The sequence below is a fragment of the Gopherus evgoodei genome, chromosome 6 (genome assembly GCF_007399415.2).
Source record: "Gopherus evgoodei ecotype Sinaloan lineage chromosome 6, rGopEvg1_v1.p, whole genome shotgun sequence".
Taxonomy (NCBI): Eukaryota; Metazoa; Chordata; order Testudines; family Testudinidae; genus Gopherus; species Gopherus evgoodei.
In genome coordinates, this window is record NC_044327.1 from 92,153,361 (window position 1) to 92,175,269 (window position 21,909).

General features: G+C 41.5%; 1 protein-coding gene across 1 annotated transcript in view; it reads left to right on the plus strand.

Moving 5' to 3' along the window:
• The window catches only part of LOC115653835 (cardiomyopathy-associated protein 5-like), a 62,257-nt gene extending 43,336 nt beyond the window's left edge, over positions 1-18,921 (plus strand). The window contains exons 10-13 of the mRNA XM_030567526.1: positions 9,612-9,745; positions 11,180-11,279; positions 15,045-15,221; positions 16,594-18,921. Of these exons, the coding sequence (XP_030423386.1) occupies positions 9,612-9,745; positions 11,180-11,279; positions 15,045-15,221; positions 16,594-16,846 (664 nt within the window). The 3' untranslated portion in view covers positions 16,847-18,921. The remainder of the gene's footprint in view (positions 1-9,611; positions 9,746-11,179; positions 11,280-15,044; positions 15,222-16,593) is intronic.
• The last annotated feature ends 2,988 nt before the right edge of the window (positions 18,922-21,909 follow it).

Sequence of the window (21,909 nt, forward strand, 5' to 3'; positions counted from 1 at the left end):
ATTTCTTTCTGTTTTTTCACCAAAACACTTCAAAGGGTCTTTGTTTCATCCTGACATGGAATGGGTCCATTTTCAAAATCTCAAGTGTTCGTGGGTCAGCAAAACCATTTCCCACCCACCTCTGCTTTCCATCCGTCACTTCAAACACCGTAATGATGACACTGAGTATATATGTTGTCATCATCCATATCAAGGCACATATTTGTCAGGTGAGGGTAATAGGTTCCAGTGATGTCAGCACTGTCCCAGACTGCACTGATTTCAATGTGTGTTCCCCATAACTGATCAGTATATTTTCTGTCCTCTTGTACCTGCCCAAAGGATGGCAACAGAGAGAATGAGAAAAAACAAACAGGCCCCTCATGACCTTCCAGCCCCACATGATGCAGGGACAGTAAGGAAGAGGGAGATTTATACAGAGGGAAGAGCCCATTGCCCAAAAGTGTTTGGGGGGATAGTTTAATTGTTCTTAAAAATAACAGAAATTAATTAGGTGATACACAGAGGTAGATGGTGATAGTCTCTAAGGAAAAGGAAAACCAAACAGGATTAATACATTTTAAAAGAATATTTAAATAGCCTGCAAGAAAAAGTCAGTACCTATGTGCCAGATGTAACCCCCAGAGCTCTACAAGGTAGACCATGGCTCCTTCTGATCTTTAAATGGGGAGTTGAGGCCTGCATAGACTAAATGTGCCAGCACACTATGCTTTGTCTTAGTCCAAGCAGGAGGAGGAACAGGAGTTCTGCATGGCTGTCCCTGGTATGCAGGCAGCTGCAGCATGCTCAGTTTAATACAGATTTTATGAGGCCCTTGAATTCCAGCCAATGTTGTCTTCAGTTAGACAAAATGTGGTTGCTCCTGACCATACAGTACATGTTTAGTCCAAGTTTACTTGCAATTAATTGGAATAGCCTCTATTCTGCTCAACAGCAAAGCTGAAAATGTTCAGTGTTCTGTCACTGGTGAGCAAAATAAGTTCAGTGTGGAGCAGTTTGCTTGTGTGAAGATAACTGCCTACAAAATGACAGAACTGACTGACCCTCATTGTCAAGTATGCCTGTGCAAAATCTGAAATGTTCATGAGTCTATGTATTACTGAATCAAATTGATATTTTGGCCTTTCTGCAGGTAGAAAATAGCTTTTCACTGTGACCAGAGTGAAATTTCAGAAAGGACAAAAAATGAAAGCAAACAGGGAGTACCTTTGACAGACATGACAGATCTTGGGGATATGCCAGGCACAGGCCATTTACACAGTGAACCTGTATCTCTAGTCCCATCCTGTTTTGCTCCAGCTCCATGAAGCCCAGAAGCTGCAGAACCCCCTTTCAAGGGAAATCCAAGATGCCTGCCTCTTGGATTTCCTTTGAAAGGGGGTTCTGCAGCACCAATGGGGATCCAATGGAAAGTTAATACAACTGCTGGGGTGGCCTGGGCATGGTGGAGGGAGCAAAGAATGAGGGAGGAGAAATGGGGAAGTAGTGGGCAAGTTGGGGGTACAGGATGCGAATCGCACACTCCTGCTGGTATATGGAACTTACCAGGAAAAGGTAATACAGTCCTAGGCTATATTAACTTCTCTGCTTATATCCTTCTGGGGAGCCACCACAGACAAGGGGGGGGGTCTCCAATGCACCACAGGGGGCTGGATCAGGTGCAAGGATACAGGGCCTACACGCAAATGGTTGTGGCTTTCTGCAGGTTCCAGGAGATCTACCAGGGATGTGGACAGGACCGCACCCTTTCCTGTGGAGACAATCCCCATTCCCCAATGGGAGAGTGTGGGGGAATCTCCGCAAAGAAATCAGCACAGAGATTTTTCTCCCCAAATGTTCCCACTTCCTTCAACTTTTCACCTGCACGCGGGATGATTTAGTGTAGAAATTTTTAGTTCTCTGACAAAAATCACTCCCTAACCTTGCTATTGTGGTGGCTGAAGATTTCCTACTGGCTGTGTGTAAACTCATGGAACTCCTCCTCAGACATCCTTGCTTTTCTTTAATCCTTTTCCAGGCTAAGTGAGCTTGAAATATTTTTTTTGATTTCTATACTGCTGCTGTTTTCTCACAGTTCTGCTTTTTCTGAGTGGAGAAGTCAATGGAGCTGTGGGTGGAAGATGGAAAATTTAGAGAAATATAGTCCTGGGATTAGCTGTGTGAGCTGTTCAGATAGAAACTGTGAGAAACCTGAGAGACAGAAATTAGTATGTCGTGAATTCATAAGAAGTGGAAATAATTGTGTTTGTGTTTTCCTGAGTGAATTTAATCCTTGTAAAAGCAGCAAAGAATCCTGTGGCACCTTATAGTCTAACAGACGTTTTGGAGCATGAGCTTTCGTGGGTGAATACCCACTTCGTCAGATGCATGTAGTGGAAATTTCCAAGGGCAGGTATATATATCCAGGCAAGCTAGAGATAATGAGGTTAGTTCAATCAGGGAGGATGAGGCCCTGTTCTAGCAGATGAGGTGTGAAAACCAAGGGAGAAGAAACTGGTTTTGTAGTTGGCAAGCCATTCACAGTCTTTGTTTAATCCTGAGCTGATGGTGTCAAATTTGCAGATGAACTGAAGCTCAGCAGTTTCTCTTTGGAGTCTGGTCCTGAAGTTTTTTTGCTGCAGGATGGCCACCTTAAGGTCTGCTATAGTGTGGCCAGGGAGGTTGAAGTGTTCTCCTACAGATTTTTGTATATTGCCATTCCTAATATCTGATTTGTGTCCATTTATCCTTTTCCGTAGCTATTGTCCAGGTTGGCTGATGTACATAGCAGAGGGGCATTGTTGGCATATGATGGCATATATTACATTGGTTACAGGGTCAGTTATGGTGACGATTTGGTGACGTGGACACCTGTCCAGTCGGAAGTGGATTGAGACCACCAACTCCTTTCCCATAGGCCACTTACTGGCAAAACTTTCCCTCAGCACCATTGATCTGTGCTGGATTTCAGCTAGCACCCTGATGCCAACTGGAACCTTCAGATGTCTATGCAATACTATACCTATCTACCGGCAGGAACACTAGCCTGGTGGAGTGGACTACTTTGCTTGAGGACACTCTCAGAAGTACAGTCTCCATAGAGAAAATGGGTCTGGGAATGATATAACAATGTTGTCCAGTGTTGAACAGTGCTGTGGAGATGCGAAAACTTGTGCATGCTGAACAGTTGCATCTGCCACTGCCACTGAAGTGAATGGCAGCTGTTGGTGCTCAGAACCTCTGACAATCAGCCCTAGGTGGCTCAAGATGAGCATCCCAACACAGTCATTCAAGATTAAGCAATAGACTCATAGACTCATAGACTCTAGGACTGGAAGGGACCTCGAGAGGTCATCGAGTCCAGTCCCCTGCCCTCATGGCAGGACCAAATACTGTCTAGACCATCCCTGATAGACATTTATCTAACCTACTCTTAAATATCTCCAGCGATGGAGATTCCACAACTTCCCTAGGCAATCTATTCCAGTGTTTAACTACCCTGACAGTTAGGAACTTTTTCCTAATGTCCAACCTAAATCTCCCTTGCTGCAGTTTAAGCCCATTGTTTCTTGTTCTATCATTAGAGGCTAACGTGAACAAGTTTTCTCCCTCCTCCTGATGACACCCTTTTAGATACCTGAAAACTGCTATCAGGTCCCCTCTCAGTCTTCTCTTTTCCAAACTAAACAAACCCAATTCCTTCAGCCTTCCTTCATAGGTCATGTTCTCAAGACCTTTAATCATTCTTGTTGCTCTTCTCTGGACCCTCTCCAATTTCTCCACATCTTTCTTGAAATGCGGTGCCCAGAACTGGACACAATACTCCAGTTGAGGCCTAACCAGCGCAGAGTAAAGCGGAAGAATGACTTCTCGTGTCTTGTTTACAACACACCTGTTTATGCATCCCAGAATCACGTTTGCTTTTTTTGCAACAGTATCACACTGTTGACTCATATTAAGCTTGTGGTCCACTATGACCCCTAGATCTCTTTCTGCCATACTTCTTCCTAGACAGTCTCTTCCCATTCTGTATGTGTGAAACTGATTGTTCCTTCCTAAGTGGAGCACTTTGCATTTATCTTTATTGAACTTCATCCTGTTTACCTCAGACCATTTCTCCAACTTGTCCAGATCATTTTGAATTTTGACCCTGTCCTCCAAAGCAGTTGCAATCCCTCCCAGTTTGGTATCATCCGCAAACTTAATAAGCGTACTTTCTATGCCAACATCTAAATCGTTGATGAAGATATTGAACAGAACCGGCCCCAAAACAGACCCCTGCGGAACCCCACTTGTTATACCTTTCCAGCAGGATTGGGAGCCATTAACAACTACTCTCTGAGTACGGTTATCCAGCCAGTTATGCACCCACCTTATAGTAGCCCCATCTAAGTTGTACTTTCCTAGCTTATCTATAAGAATATCATGCGAGACCGTATCAAATGCCTTACTAAAGTCTAGGTATATCACATCCACCGCTTCTCCCTTATCCACAAGGCTCGTTATCCTATCAAAGAACGCTATCAGATTGGTTTGACACGATTTGTTCTTTACAAATCCATGCTGGCTATTCCCTATTACCTTACCACCTTCCAAGTGTTTGCAGATGATGCCTTTGATTACCTGCTCCATTATCTTCCCTGGCACAGAAGTTAAACTAACAGGTCTGTAATTTCCTGGGTTGTTTTTATTTCCCTTTTTATAGATGGGCACTATATTTGCCCCCTTCCAGTCTTCTGGAATCTCCCCCGTCTCCCATGATTTCCCAAAGATAATAGCTAGAGGCTCAGATACCTCTTCTATTAACTCCTTGAGTATTCTAGGATGCATTTCATCAGGCCCTGGTGACTTGCAGGCATCTAACTTTTCTAAGTGATTTTTTACTTGCTCTTTCGTTATTTTCTCTTCTAAACCTACCGTCTTCTCGTAAGCATTCACTATACTAGACATTCCTTCAGACTTCTCAGTGAAGACCGAAACAAAGAAGTCATTAAGCATCTCTGCCATTTCCAAGTCTCCCGTTACTGTTCCCCCCTCCTCATTGAGCAGTGGGCCTACCCTGTCCTTAGTCTTCCTCTTGCTTCTAATGTATTGATAAATGCTTGTAAAAAAAAAATTGGGCCTAAATGATTTGCACGCATCACTGAAGAAGAGCCTGGTACTGTGTTCAGTTATATTAGCGCAATTCATACTCCTTTAAGAAGAGTGTAGATGGGCACATATGCAGGCCTGAAGCACATGGCACAGCTGGAAATGGAACTCCAATCTCCACAAGACCATCCTTCCCTCTTAGTGGGCCCAATCCTGTGAGGTGCTATACTTGCAAAATGTTGTGTGCATTCAGCTCCCACCATAGATATCAGTGATGTCAGCACAGCTCTAGATATTGGGTTCCTCTGGTGGATTGTTTGGAAGGGAAAATAGCTATTTAAAATACAGAGGGGATTCTGAACACTTTAACATATATAAGTCACCCATTGGCTTACACTGTATTTGAAAGTACACCTTTAGAATTTTTATTGCAATAGATGGGAATAAATGGGATATAATTGCTGTGTGGATGAAAACAAAAAACAACTGCAATAAATCAGATTTCTCATGACTCAGGAAAATCTCCAGTGTTTTAGGCAATTTCTGAGCATTGAGCTACATCAGTCAGGTGATACAATCTTGTTCACCAATTTAAATGTGAAGAAAAATGTAACTGCTTCCTGCTTAAAGTGAAAAATTGTTCCTGTTAAATATAATACAGCTCTACCCCGATATAACGCTGTCCTTGGGAGCCAAAAAATCCTACTGCGTTATGAGTGAAACCGTGTTATATCAAACTTTCTTTGATTTGCCAGAGTGCACAGTCCCGCCCCCCCCCCCCCAGAGCGCTGCTTTACCGTGTTATATCTAAATTAGTGTTATATCAGGTCACTTTATATCAGGGTAGAGGTGTACCTGAAATTTGGAGACTGTCTTTGAGACTTAGATTTCTCATTCTAAACAGGAGCAAGAGAGAAAATTAAAAAAATCAAGTGTCTTGTGTTCCTTTACTTTCAATGCCCTGTATCAGAGGGGTAGCTGTGTTAGTCTGGATCTGTAAAAAGCACCAGAGAGTCCTGTGGCACCTTGTAGACTAACAGAAATATTGGAGCATAAGCTGATGAAGTGGGTATTCACCCACGAAAAAAAACTTCTGTTAGTTTACAAGGTGCCACAGGACTCTTTGTCACTTTTTAATGCCCTGTATTTTTTGTCAAAGGTTTTGTAGCAATAGTATGAAACCTAAAGAAAACCTGGCCCTTTTCCAAGAGGTTATGTCATGCTCTGACAATACAATTATCTTTTTACATTTCCAATTGTCTGTAAAATGTGCATGCATATTTTAAACAGCAAGTATATAACCGAACACTCAGCATATTTTGTTAGATTGATTTCCCTTCCTTCTATGACAGAAATTACAGGGTTCAATGATTTATGCTAGATTAAGGGAGATCTAGCATCACAGTTTATCACAGGGACTTAGAAATGGAGCAGGCTTTTCCCATAGCACATCAGGATGTTAAAAATGCCGATTCCCTTCTCACATACTTGCCTTATACTCACATAAACCAGGCAGTAATCATGCCTTTTTTCCTCTAAAGGTTGTATTACTGACTAGAGGGCCGACCTAAAGCATAACCAACAAAAGTGATTGCCTGTGGCACGGGGGTGGGGAGGGCAGGGCTCATTGGCTCAGTTTTCCACCTCATCCCTTCCCCCTAGCAGCCAGACCAAAAGGCAAAGCATTCAAAGACATTTCTTGTTTGGGACTCAGCTTGTTGTGAGTCTGGAGCTGGCTGAAATTAACTGAGTGTTGCAAATCAATGTTCCATCTTGTTGGCTTATCCTCTTTCATTAGTTGGCACCACCAGGGATATTTTTTAAGCCTTAATCTCACATAAAATTGATGGGCTCGTATTCTTAGGAAGCTGAAAGCTAGCTAAAATAAGTTACCAGGCACAGTACCTTACTGGCAAACCTGATTACTGTTTTACTGATAGGTCCATTCTGAGTCCAGACAACTTTGTGCTGCTATTAAATCTGAGATGTAGGTGAAATATTGCACTCTCATACTGAGATGGGCCTAAAGTCGGAATTCAAATATCCGCAGACTTGGAGGACATCCCAGTCTGAACTTGATGGCTGATCCTATTCTGAACACAAACTGCAGATCTGAATGCCCCTACGCTATGAGAAAGTTTGGCTCTGACTCAGGATGTGGATGTTGCAGCTTGCTCCCCTCTGTACTCAGATGGACGTGTTGTATAGCCTTTGGTTCTTTGGTTAGTCTAAGAAGCCATCTAAAATGTTATGATATAATTATTCTGCAAGGGGGCGGAGGGAGGGAAAGGACAGCTCCTGTTTTCATGGTAGGGCAGTGACTTTTGTGGCATCTCATAGGGAAAACAGGAAGGCATTGTGCAGAGGAAATCACTGTGCTTGAGAGATTCCGTCCATTCATTAGGACAAGCAGTTTTCTATACGTCTCCTTGTAGCTCGATTTTTAGCACTCTTTTAACTATTTGAGCAAAATGACTCCTTTTCAGTTAGTTCTGCTTCTGTGTCAGAGCTTTTAACTGAGAGCTATGAAAAATGACTCCACCTGCAAAAACTGTTGGGGTATCAGGACATTATCATAGAATATCAGGGTTGGAAGAGACCATCTAATCCAACCCCCTGCTGAAAGCAGGACTAATCTCCAATTATTTTTCCCCCCAGATTCCTAAATGACCCCCCCCCCCAAGGATTGAACTCACAACCCTGGGTTTAGCAAGCTAGTGCTCAAACCATTGAACTATCCCTCTCCTTCATTGCAAAATAATTATAGAGTGTCCCAGGCCATCTTCCTAGTTTAAATAAGTGTGGACAACTTATTTCAAAGCTTTGCAAAACTCCATTCCTGCCTGAGTCTTGGCCGTCTCTCCTTCCTTGCTCCTTTTATTTTACTTTAACCTGCCTCCAAAGTGCTTCTTTTGTATTCTTCTTGTACTCTCATCATGCCTTTTTCCATGTTGCTCCTATACTCAGACCAGTCTTTCTCCTCTATGAGACCACTCTCTCTTTGGTCATCCCTCCTCTAGTCACACTTCTCCCAAAAGCCTTTCCCGGATGATCCACCAATATGATTATTCACCTGCTTAAAGACAGGCACATGCTTAAGTACCTTGTTGAATCAGGGTCTTTATCACTTACTTGATAGTGATACAGTCTGTCAATCTTCATCAACTTTGGGTTACCTGATTCTGCATTTACTGCATCTCTTTTGGGATTTGCATGCTTATTTCTATAACAAGGTTTGTCTTAGTCCTGATGAGCTTAAACCTTCTCCCCCCCTTTGAAGTTCACTCAAATTGGAAACATCTTTGAAGGACATAATGATTTTTTTTCTCAATTTTTTCATGACAAAAGGCACTGTAAAACGCATACAATGGAGAAGTGAAATAAATTGCACATAGAGTGCAATCTTTATGGAAACAAAGCTCCCTTTGAAGTTAAAAGGAGTTTTACCTTCATGAAAAACGTGTAATGACTGCGAGATTTTGCTCATACTGATAAACAAGGCTCAGATGTGTGTATGAAAATCCTAGTGGAAGAGCACTGATCATTCTTCAGTTTGTACTGCTCTCTTGTGGGACAACTGCAGAAAAACAGTGTAGATAAATTAATAATAATGGACTTACGTGGCAAACTGCATTTGCCTGTCTGACATACTGTGGGATCATAGAAATTAGAGATGGTAAAGACACACATACAGTTGAAATCTGTATTTAAGTAGCCTGGTCATACCAGCCATGTGTTCTCATATGCAGTTGTATTTATTGCAGGTTCTATTTGTTTAATTCGTTCACCTGGCAACATGTATGTTTTACTGGGAAGATTAATGAAAATTAGGGGTCCTGATCAGGGGCGGCTCCAGGCCCCAGCACACCAAGCGTGGGCTTGGGGGGGTGCCCTGCTGGTCGCCGGGAGGGCGGCAGGTGGCTCCGGTAGACTTCCTGCAGGCATGCCTGCTGGAGGTCCACCAAAGCCACGGGACCAGCGGACCGTGGAACCAGTGGACCCTCCACAGCCACGTCTGTGGGAGGTCCACCGGAGCCACCTGCTGCCCTCCTGGCAACTGGCAGAGCACCCCCCGCGGCATGCCGCTGTGCTTGGGGCGGCAAAATGTCTAGAGCCGCCCCTGATCCTGATTCTCCACTGCCGTGCACTATGTATACTCACTTCCATCTGTGCAATCTGAGCATAAAGTGTGTGTAAAATGCTACTAAATCAGATTAGTTGAATTTTACACCTTGTTTACATAGGTATAAATAATTATATAAAGTGCAAGACAATAGAGACTCAAGTCATTTTAAAGCCAGTAAAGCAAGGGAAAATGTCGTAGATAAAATGGCAAAATCCATCTGTAATCTGAAGAAAAGATCTGTCTGTCTATGCTTCCATACAACCTCAGGTTTTCCTACAGTGCCAATCACTGTAATATCCAAGTATAATATTACATAGCTAAAATGGCTTAGCTGTTTGTATAAGAGATCATTTTAATTTGTTCGTGATAGTTTTAGTTTGCATTTTCAATTGTAAAAATTGTTGAATTTTTCTAGATCTTTTGCTGGAATAAAAAAGCCTGAACTGCAAGTTAATTTGCAGCCCAATGTGAATTATTTCTTCTATGTGAGAGCTGCCAACTCATCTGGGACAAGTGAACAGAGTGAAGCCGCCCTCATCTCAACGAAAGGTAGATTTGCATTTTCTGACATCAAAAGAATGGAGTAGAGTGGCAGGACACTCAAAGGAGGCATAATTGCCCCAGAATTTAATGCTGAAATTTAGTCTCCAAAAGTAATCAGTTCATTGTGACATACTGGGCCTGCTTCTGATTTGACTGACCTTTAGTGTAAATTGGGAATAATTCAGCTGAATTTAATAGAGTTATGCCAGTGTAAAGCTGGTGTAACTGGAATCAGGACCATTGGAAACTATCCAGTATTCTTCAGGTACTGGAGTTTTGTACAACTCCTGTGAATGTAAAACTCCTAAAACAATACCAAGTTCTGCCCTCATTAGACCTATGCAACCCTAGTGAATTCAGCAGTTGACAGAACTCATCTTTGCATTTCAGCCCCTTGTGGGCCTTACCTGGATATGTTTAGGGATTTTTCTTTTTACCTTGGCAAGACATTTCCTAATAAAAGGTTCTATTCAAAATTATACAGAATGATCTGAAACACAACTAAAAGTTTGTAAGTGGATTTTAAAAAACGACAACAACTTAGTCCAGTGTTTTAGCAGAAGATACATTATGGCAGGCTTAAACTTCAAGAACTGTGTTTTGAAAAATAATTGATTGACTTCAAAACTTTTTTTAATACCAGAGATCTCTGTGTTGCCCAAAGAGTTTAACTACCCTAAGCACTTGGGAGTCTTTACCTTCTTTGGCATAACGTTACCCATTACTAATGAAAAAGATTTTGATGGACACAGAACAGACTGTGGCAATAAAATTAGTAAAGAAATGTGGAGAACAATGACAGCAGCAAACCCTACGTAAAGAAGTCCTACAATTTTCCGGAATATCTGTAGTTGTCTTACTTTTATTGTTGAGTGTGAGATTGCCTATGGCAGATTCACCTGGAGGTCTATGTAGTGAGGCTGTATTTATGATTGTGCTAGTCTAGTGGGGAACTGGATCACGATAGAGTAGTGAAGAAAGTTATTAAAGTTGAAAGCTACTGGGTTCCCCTTTGTGAAACTTTCATAGTTATGCTAGAAGATGCTACATTGGCTGTCAATGCTGGTAGCCACTGCTGCTCTTGCTGTATAATTATTTTATGTGTGGGAGGGTGAAAGCAGGGGAAACACTGCTGATACAGGTGTCGCCCTGATTTAAGGCTTACCACTTGCATACACCACCTCCTCCTTTTGTGAAAATAAGATGGATCCAAGCTGCCATGTTCAGATCCAGATCTGAATTTCAAGAGAAGAGTAGCTGCACTTAAGGGTGCACTGTTCGGACTCTGCCCTTCTCTAAGAGAAATTCATCCTTGCTGCTGTGTCTTGTTTAGAAAACAATAAATGTTGTTATATTGTTTGGTATTTTATGATTCATTTAAAATTAGCACTGTAGTCATCCCTGAATTGGTGTGTGTTTCTTTGTCATGAATAATAACAGGAACTAGATTTCATGTGATGAGTGACACAGCTCATCCTGCTTTGCAAGTGTCTTCCGATGGAACTGTGATATGCCTTCCTGAGAGAACTAAATTCACTGGGTAAGTATCAGAATCCTGAGCATGGAAGTTCTGATGTCTCGATATGGGGCCTGACTCTTCAGGCTTATCTACACCCAGTTTTTGCACCAATGTAACTCAAATAGTAGAAAAAACATTTAGTGAAATTGATGCAACACCCTGTTATGGTATAACTGAGTTTACACTGGGAAGCTGCACCAGTTTAACTAAGTTATTTTTCTACTGATTTATTTAAATCCGTGCAAAACCTATGTTTGGTCAAGCTTCATTGCCTTGTACCTTGTGTAATCCACCCCTGTACCAGGTGGATGCAAAATGATTAATCAAATGGCATCATTTTACACCCACTTTACACAGCTGTAGATGATTATATAGGGTGGAGGAGAAAAAATTGAACTGCTTTAGGAGGGAAAAGAACACCTCTTCAATGAAAGCAAGAATCTGCCTCATCCTGCATAAGAGAGTGAGGCCTTGTCTATACTAAGGGAGAGATCAATCTAAGTTACAAAACTTCAGCTATGTGAATAACGTAGCTGAAGTTGGCATATTTAGATCTACTTACCCTGGGGTCCACACTACGCTATGTCGACGGGAGATGCTCTCCCGTTGACTCCCCTTGTGCTTCTCGTGGAGTACAGGAGTCGACAGGAGAGTGATCTGCGGTCAATTTAGCAGCTCTGTTGGTCTTCACTAGACCCACTAAATTGACCGCTGATGCCTCAATCGCCATGCATTGATCCCCCGGTAAGTGTAGACAAGCCCTGCTTTTCTACAAAATGAAAGGGATAAGGCTTCAATTTTAGCACTGCTGTGAGGTGAAAACAATCACAGCCACAAACCTAAAATGATACTTGTTTTGTGGTCTTACCAATTTATTTCATTATTTGGATTTATAAAACAGCACCTATCTCAGTGTTTCTCAAACTGGGGTTGCTGCTTGTGTAGGGAAAGCCACTGGGGGGCTGGGCCGGTTTGTTAACCTGCCCCTTCTGCAGGTCCGGCCAATCGCGGCTCCCACTGGCTGCGGTTCACCGCTGCAGGCCAATGGGGTCTGCTGGAAGCGGCGGCCAGTAAGTCCCTCGGCCCGTGCCGCTTCCAGCAGCTCCCATTGGCCTGGAGCAGCAAATTGCGGCCAGTGGGAGCCGCGATCGGCCGGACCTGCAGACGGGGCAGGTAAACAAACCAGCCCGTCCCACCAGGGGCTTTCCCTACACAAGCGGCGACCCCAGTTTGAGAAACACTGAGCTATCTCATACGATATTTGCTTATGACAGTTGATTTTAAAAAAAAAAACCCTATAATAAATTATTACTGAACTTTAGAAAACACCTTGTTTTTTTAAAACAGAGGTATCAAGGGAATGTTTCAGAAAAAATAGCACTGATGTTGTGATTTGTTATTGTATTATTAATTAAATTATTTGCATTCTGGTAGCAACAACAATATGCTAGGCACTGTCAATACAGATGATGAAATGGGCCAGATTATGTGGTTCAACTGGCATAAACAACCACATTTATGCTCTCATATCCCAGTGTGGTCTATGGTGTAAGCTAAGGCATCCTGAAAGCTGTTCTAATTTATGCGTGACAGTCTGTGGTCCTGGAGCTGTGCAATGTAGCTGGCTCTGATCAGTAAATTAGATGTGTGTAGAACACTCCCCTCCAATATTGGAAGGTTGGGAGAGTGGGATACAAAATACTATCAAAATAGACACTTTAAAAATATTATAGTCTAACATTTAATATTAAGAGAGGAAGAGAAGGGTAACAAAACATTGTATCCTCAAATGAAGAAACCATCAAACTGGCTTATTCAGATACCTTAATAAAACTGAGGCCAGATGGAAGAGAAAATACAACATAATAATGTCTGTTACTCTGATACCTTTTTTTATTGTTGTAAAGAGGTTGAAGCTGCACTGAGAAACGTCCACTGAAAATTAAACTGATAAAAACATAAAAATGGCCATACTGGCTCAGACCAGTGCCCTGCCTTCTGACAGTGGCCAGTGCCAGATGCTTCAGAGGGAATGAACAGAACAGGGCAATTAGTGAGTGATCCAGTCCCAGCTTCCGGCAGTCAGAAGCTTAGGGGGACACCCAGTGCATGGGGTTGCATCCCTGACCATCTTGGCTAATAGCCATTGATGGACCTATCCTCCATGAACTTATCTAATTCTTTTTTGAACTTAGTTATACTTTTGGCCTTCAAAAGTGTGTTGTGTGAAAAAGTATTTCCTTATGTTAGCTTTAAACCTGCAGCCTATTAATTTCATTGGATGGCCCCTGGTTCTTGTCTTATGTGAAGGGGTAAATAACACCTTCATATTCATTTTTTCTACACTGTTCATGATTTTATAGACTTCTATCGTATCCCTCTTTAACTGTCTATTCTAAATTGACCTGTCCCAGTCTTTTCAATTTCTTCTTGAATGGAAGCTGTTCCATATCCCTAATAATTTTTGTTGCCCTTCTCTGTACTACTTTCCAGTTCTAATATATCTATTTTGAGATGGGAAGTGCAGACCTGCCAGCAGTATTCCAGATGTGGCTGTACCATGGCATTCTGATATTTTCTGTCTTATTGTCTATCCCTTTCCTAATTGTTTCTAACTTTGTTAGTTTTTTGACTGCCGCTGCACATTGAGTGGGTGTTTTCAGAGAACTATCCACAGTGACCCCAAGATCTTTTTCTGGAGTGGTAACAGCTAATTTAGACCCCATCATTTTATATGATAGTTGGGATCATGCTTTCCAATGTGCATTGGTTTGCACTTATCAACACTGAATTTTGTTATATTGCCCAGTCACCATGTTTTTGTGAGATAAGAATTCAGAGAATAAGATATGTACTGGAGTGACTGGTTCTGCCCTTGTCTTTGCTCATGCTCAGTTCTCTCGATTTTCAAGACCCTTCCTGTCTTGAAAATTGCCACAAGAAGAACTGATTTGTGATTTTATTGCCATATTGACCATGGTTAAAAATGGCTGGTCATCTTACTTTCCTTTCATAAGGAATATTCACTATTCTCTCTTTATAGCTCTCTCCTGTCGACTTACAGCATCTCCGTTAAAGTGCTACAGCAACACCGCTGCACCGATGCAGGGTTTTAAGTGTAAACTTCCCCTAAGTCACTTAAGAGCCTAAATCTCATTTTCAAAAGGGACTTCTGAGGGCTGGTCTGCACTAGAAAAGTTAAACTAGTATAACTATGTCAGATAGGGATGTGATCTTTTTGTTATACTGGTATAAACCCTAGTGTGGATGCATTTATACCTGCATAGAAGATATTCATACAGATATAGCTTGTTTGGCTTCCTGAACCTCGGTAATCTACATTGGTACGAGCACTTTTATACCAACATACTAGGGGTTTTTTTCAATCTAATTGTACTCATAATAAAGTGGCAAAACTTTTTAGTGTGGACCAGCCCATAATGCCTAAGTCTCTTTTGAGAATGGGACTTCTAAATCAGCCAGGCACTTTTGAAAATGTTATTCTACATCCTTGTGTGTCTTTTACTGGACATCATATGGCTTTCTATAATGTTTAATAGTTTTAAATTCTCATGGCAAGTTTACTATAATGTGCAGGTAGAATCAGAGAGGATTTTTGCTAAAAGTAACTAAGCTTTTTATATTGAAAAGCTTCAGTTAGGAGGATGAAGTTACTATCTAAGCAATATAAGATGCAGCCACATGATGTGACTATAAGCGATGGAAAGAACATTATGCAGTCGCTAAGCTGAAATACTGGCTTTGCTGTATTCTCTTCATTTGTAGAATTCCATCTGTCCTGGGTGAGCTACTGCCAGCTCGTGGTCTTCATTACTGGGAAACCACTGTCACTGGCTGCAAAGGCTACCGGATTGGAATCTGCTATAACTCTACATCAGAAGGCAGCAACCTGGGGCAGGATGATACTTCTTGGTGCATATGTTATTGTTCTACACAAACGAGGTAAAGCTGAGTGAGTCTAGGTACTTGCAAAGTTACATTTTTACACATGGTGGAAGACATCTTTGTTTGTTTTTATTTCTTCAGATGTAAGTCATAATTAAAAATATACCTGTAAAAGATAAAAATATACCTATAGAAGTACTTGACACTTAGTCTGACAGCAGCTTAGCACATCTGGCAGCATTAAAAAACAAACATTTATCAGGCACAAATGAACCCAATTCAGTTCAACCAGCAAGTGGATCACAGACAAGGTTCTGGGGACATAGCCTCAAACCGCTTGCAAAACCCTATCAAAAAAGGCTTTTGGAGTATGTGCAGAAGGTCACTTCTGGAGCACGGAGCAAGTTCCAGAGTCCTGGAGATCACACAAAGCACACTCTGCCAGACCTTCCACTCTTTTATAATGAGGGGGATCCAGCTTGAGTGCCCCTGTTGGCTGCAGCTGCGGCATGGGAAAAGGGACAGTCCCAGGTCACTTAGGGCTGTATAGGTAGGGCTATGATTTGTCATGGAGGTCATGGTTATGGAAATCCTGAACATGAATGGAGTCAGTGCAATCTTGGAAATGGATATATAAAGACATTTGATTAGGCCCGAGTGGTGGTGTGGCTTGGCTCACAGGGTTCAGCACCACTCAGGTTTGGCCCCTCTGCCTCTATCTGAAAAGCTGTGGATGGGCCAAACTCAAATGATGGTACGACCCCATGTGCAGGTTGCAACACCCAGCAAGGGGAGCTGGGCCCAGCCCTGTGGGACAGAACTGCTGCTGTGGAGTGAGAGTGGGGTAAGCTTGTTCTCCTTTCTGTGACTTATCTATTTTCCCCCTGCACCTTTGGCATGAAATTTACTAAAAATTTCCAAGCCAAAATCGTAGCCCTATTTATAGGACATGAGTATACTACAGGTTCAAGTAAAGTGCCAACCTTTGGGGAGTACATTTTTTATTTAAACCTAAATCTGAGCATATTAGCAACAATCAACTAAATGCAGCATTTGAGATAAGTGAGGCTCTGAGCATCCTCAAAGCCCTATGATGCCATAACTGGGCCCAGAGGCCGGAAAAGAACGAAGGTTGCATCGATGAAGAGGATCAAAATGGGTGTCTTTCTCCTGAAAGAGAGTTCTTTGAAATGCTGAGGGGCTAGTGTAAGAGTTCAGAGCGTAGAAGGTAGTATTATGAAGTAATGTCAGCTTAGACATGTAGTAAGTTTCATACTTCTCGGAGATCTCCTTCAGTGTGTGAACTGCATTGTGCAAAGTGTACGAGAGGCAGCAATTCGTTAATGGCTGGGAAATAAATGGTGGTAGTTTATTTCTGATTAATGGCATCATGGATTCTCATTTTGTTTCTATTTCCCATTCTCCACAGTTTCATTTATAAATTCTTCCACCATGGTGTAATGAGTGATGTTTACATGACGGAACAGCCAGCCAGGGTCGGCATTCTGCTGGATTATAAAGCTGGGAGACTTTCATTCTTCAATGCAGAGAGGGGACTAGCTCTGTTCACCATCAGGCACAGATTTACTAATGCTGCTCACCCTGCCTTTGTTCTGGAGAAAGCTGGCGTACTTAACCTTCACACAGGAATGGAACTGCCAGAGTTTGTAAAACACAGCTAATCTCTTGCTTTCAAACTATCTGGAAGACAAACCGTTATAATTTTTCGGGGGGTGGGGAGAAGGTATCTGTTTTTCTCTTAGCAAATGTTACCCACACCATTCTCCCATACATCAACACTAATTGTAATTATACACATAGCACTCTGTGCATGGAGAGGATAATAGACTCCCTCCCACTTAGTATGTATCTTGTGGTATATATTGAGTTATTCTCTAAAGGGAAAAGGTGTATATTAGAACCGAGCATTGGGACAGGGAAAGATAAATTCATGAACAGGAACTGCAGTCTTTACTATGATAGAAAACAATTACAATATTAGCTGAATTTTTTTACGTTTGATGATGATCTTGTGTATGAGATAAGTGCTTCTCTCTTTGAGCTTTAGAAATCTGCATTTCTACAGAAATAAATGGGCAGAGAAAATAAGATCAAAGGGGCAACATTTTCAAGCCAGCCCCAAACTAGCCTCCAACATTGCTCTCACACGTTTTGAATCCATAGACTCAACATTTCCCATCCGCATTATTCAGACAGTCGCAGTTATTTGATTTGTGTGCGCAAATGCCACTTGTAATGTGAATAGATGTTCAGCAAAAATATGCATGTGCAATTTTGGAGTCCAAAGTGTTGCCTGCATTTCTGGTCCTAAAATTACTGCCTGGCTGGCTTAAAGGATAGATAGGATCCTATAGCCTGCGACTTTAGAGTAAAATTGTCATCAGCCTTCCTGTGAATTGTCCCTTTTTCATCTGTGACATAATTGCTGTTGCCTTTGATCTTACCTTACCCAGGTTCACACTTATAGAACTCCCCGTAGATGATCTCCTTGCCTCTGCTCTAATCTGTCTTTTTGTCCCATTTGAGCCTTGTCTCCACTAGCATTGGGCCCTAGTTAGCAAGCTGCAATGCTTGAGGGCTATTGTGATGAGCTTGCTAGAAGTTGCTAGATAAGAAGACAAAGATGGCATCGGAATGTGATTAAACATTTGCCAGCAGAGCTATATTCTGGTATGAACCCTAGCCAGTGTTAGTTAGAACTGTATTTCAAAGCACTTTACAAATCAGCACTATGGGCCCTTCATCTCCTGGCCAGATTCACTGGTGGTGGTGCCAATGAAGTGCTGTGAACCCCTGGTGTGTATTGACCTTAAAGGATGGCAGGCAATGTGATGCATGTTGCCCATTCTCGTGGTTCCTCACTGGGCTCACTTCTCATCTCAGTTAATCCCCGGTACCCTCTGAAGTAAGTGGGGTTTCACATGTCTGAGAGGAGTTGCTGCTGAAAATAGTTTTTCAATTAATTACAGTTTAGATTTCTGCTTGTCAAGATCACAGTTGGTGTCCAATCTGCAGTCTATTTTATTTATGTTTTGTTTTAGCAGCATCTAAAAGTGTACTAGAGGCATCACAAAGAAATATTAAGACATGCTCCATGTCCCATAGGGTTTACGCTCTGATTTTGGTGCAGTGACAGGTGTAACAAATACCCAGGGACGGACAAGGTCAGAATGACAAGATCACACAGTCATTTAGTTTAAGCCTATGCACATCTTGATGAGTCAATTAAAAGTGCTTTTTTGCCTCTAAAAATTATTTCTGGCTCACTGGGAGCATCCTGGAAGGAGTGCATCCGAAGGAGTCTTTTGAATCGACAGAAGGATTCAGCTGGCTTGTTGGCTTGGGAGAGGGGAGAGTGTTCCATGTGTGCAGAGGACTGTGTGGAAAAGTAACACAAAGGGGGCACTGAAGGTGGTGATATTATCAGAGCTGAAGGGGCCGGGGGAGGTGGAAAGCAGAAAAATAGAATAGAGGGAGAGAGGCTGCGAGGCTAGGTCAGAGATGTAGGTTGTGTGCATTCCTAGAGCACCCAGAAAACCAATGATTTCACTGGAGATTTGAGTGCAGAAACAATACAGGACTGAGCTTTTAATAGCTAAATTCAGAAAATATTTATGAAAATGAAACTAAATCTGCAAATCCCAGTTTTCCAGTTATTTTATCTGTAATGTCCTTGTTATGGTATAATTTTCCACTCTGAACCTTAGCATCCAAAAGATGGGGTACCAGCATGAATTTCTCTAGCTCAGTTACCAGCTTAGTACTTGTAGCGTTGCCACCAACCAGGAATTTCAGTGCCTGGTACACTCTGGTCCGCCCAAAACCTTGCCCGAGGACCCCCAAGACCCAGACCCTCTGGATCTTAACACAAGGAAAGTAAACCCTTTCCCTCACCGTTGCCTTTCCCAGGCTTCCCCTCCCTGGGTTACCTGGAAGATCACTGTGATTCAAACTCCTTGAATCTTAAAACAGAGAGGAAAATTCACCTTCACCCCTCCTCCTCTCTCCCCTCCCAGACTCTCCCTGAGAGAGAAAGTAATCCTAACACAGAGAGAAATTAACCTTTCTCTCCCCCTTCCCTCCTTTCTCCCCACCAATTCCCTGGTGAATCCAGACCCAGTCCCCTGGGGTCTCACCAGAATAAAAAAACCAATCAGGTTCTTAAACAAGAAAAGCTTTTAATTAAAGAGAGAAAAACAGTAAAAATTATCTTTGTAAATTTAAGATGGAATATTTTATAGGGTCTTTTAGCTATAGAATACCCTCCCAGCCTAAGTATACAAGTACAAATTAAAGTCCTTTCAGCAAAATACACATTTGAACTCCTTCCAGCCAAATACACATTTGCAAATAAAGAAAACAAACATAAGCCTAACTCACCTTATTTACCTAGTACTTACTATTTTGAACTTATAAGAGCCTTTATCGGAGAGATTGGAGAGAAACCTGGTTGCACGTCTGGTCCCTCTGAGCCCCCAGAGTGAACAACAACCAAACACTAACAGCACACACAAAAACTTCCCTCTCTCAAGATTTGAAAATATCCTATCCCCTGATTGGTCCTCTGGTCAGGTGATAGCCAGGCTCACTGATTTTGTTAACCCTTTACAGGCAAAAGAGATATGAAGTACTTTTGTTCTATTAACTCTTACTTACCTCTTTATGACAGTCCTCTGCTACTTGTCATCGCTGCATCCTTGCAGGGCAGCTGTGTCCCGCGAGCCAAGGTTAGCTTCATTTTATCAGCAATGCCATGATGTATTGCAGGGTGGACAAATCAAGGTTAAGGAGAGCAAGAATGGCAAAGAAAACCCTAAACACTTTTTGTGACAAACTAGAATCTTTCAGGCAATATTTACAAATGACAAAACAAAGCCTTGTTTATAACCATTCATCGTTGTGCAGGTAGCATTATAATAGCCCTTCTAGATCAAAGGCTTTTTCAAAATGGTTCCAATCATACAAATACAAGATTTCTGTCTGTCTTGAAGGACTACCTGATAGGGTTCCTGGATGTACTGTACAATTCCAGTTATCCATATTCCCTTTATCCAAAAATCCTAGTTATCCAAATCCAGTGTGTCCCCCATGTAGTCCTGTGTTCAAAATAGCACTTCCATTTAGCTGAACACTTGGTTATCCAAAATGTTCAGATGTCCCCCAGGCCATTTAGCTAAATGGAAGTGAACAGTATTTTTATATTTACGTTTTTAAACTTCAGTTTTGACCTTGGATGCCCATGTGCATAGCACCAAAAAGTGAAATGTGTTTACAGGACTTACAAGTAAGCTGTGTCCAAAATTTAGATTTGACGAGGATTTTGCCATTTGCCTACTGCAAAAGCTAGACCTGTCAAATGTAAGAAGCAATGGTTATGGGTTGATTCTAAGCAGTATACCGGTATATCTCTATGCTTTTGTTATTTGCATACTTCTGTCTGAAAACAGAAGATCTGGAGCATCTTTCATTAGTAATATATTCCAAATAAATCTGGAAATATCTAAAACAGATTAACTGGTCGGATGCAAAATAAATATAGAACTATCTGCCCACCTGTGACTTTACACCTCTTCAAAGCAAATTAGTGAAACAAATGCAAAATCCAGCATGCAACACATCATATGAAGCTGTGATTTTCCCTGGTAGATTTTAGGTCAGAGTTTGTTTCAGTTAAATCCATGTGCGTGATAGCAGAATTTAGCCCTCTGGATTTATAAATTTAAGTAAGGGTTCTACTCATCCACATACACGATGAAATCTCAACTTAATTGTTGTGAATGGGAAAATTCTCATAGGCTTCAGTGTGGCCAGGATTTCTCAAACAGTCTATATGTTTTCTGCGAAGTATGTGGATAACCTTAATTTAACCAATAATTCAAGAATAATGCAGTACAGTTTACTAAAATGTGTGTACAATGTCTATTTAATTGACCTGTTTCAAAGTACCACATGTGAGAGAATGCAATAGAACATTGAATGCTGGTAGGAAAAGGATAAATATATTTAAATGGTGAAAAGCATGTTGATTAAAAACAATTAGTTCTTGGGTTATATAAATTTTTGTTTGCAGCTGTCAGGAACTGTCTATAAGAAATGGGGAGCAAGTTATACATATTTGATGTCCCCTCTGATGTTGGATACTTTTGTTTTTTGAGCTGTCAGTGTTTATTTTTTGCATAATGCTAGTCTCAATTAGTAATCTGGTCCACATTAATTAATATTGATTGAACAAAGCTTGGAAGCTCATCCTAGCTTGGATAGCCAGAACAAAGCACATGGTAAATAAAATGCATTGCCCAAGACTTGTAAGCATACATATTGGTTAGAGATTTACCAAATTTACAAGAAGCACAGATGTTGAAATCCCACAATATGATCTGCCAAAACACAGCAGTATGCAGTGTAAACTCTGCTGCCCTTAAGAACCTAGAGATGCAGTTATGGACTTTTTGTATTTGCTTTTGTGACTACAGGCCAGAGATGAGCTCCTAGAATTTATTTACCAGAATGTGCTTCTGGTGTAAGTTTGAGTATAAAATATAGTCACTCTTGCTTTTCGCTATGCAGTGTATTGAATCAAGATGTTGGGGCTTGTTACACCCATTTTTCTGGCTACTGTGATTAATAGCTACCTATACAAAAACAAGATCCAAGTAAATAAATTGCTAATATTCTTGAGGATGTTTTTGTTTAATGATGCATTATAACTGTGTGAATTATTTTT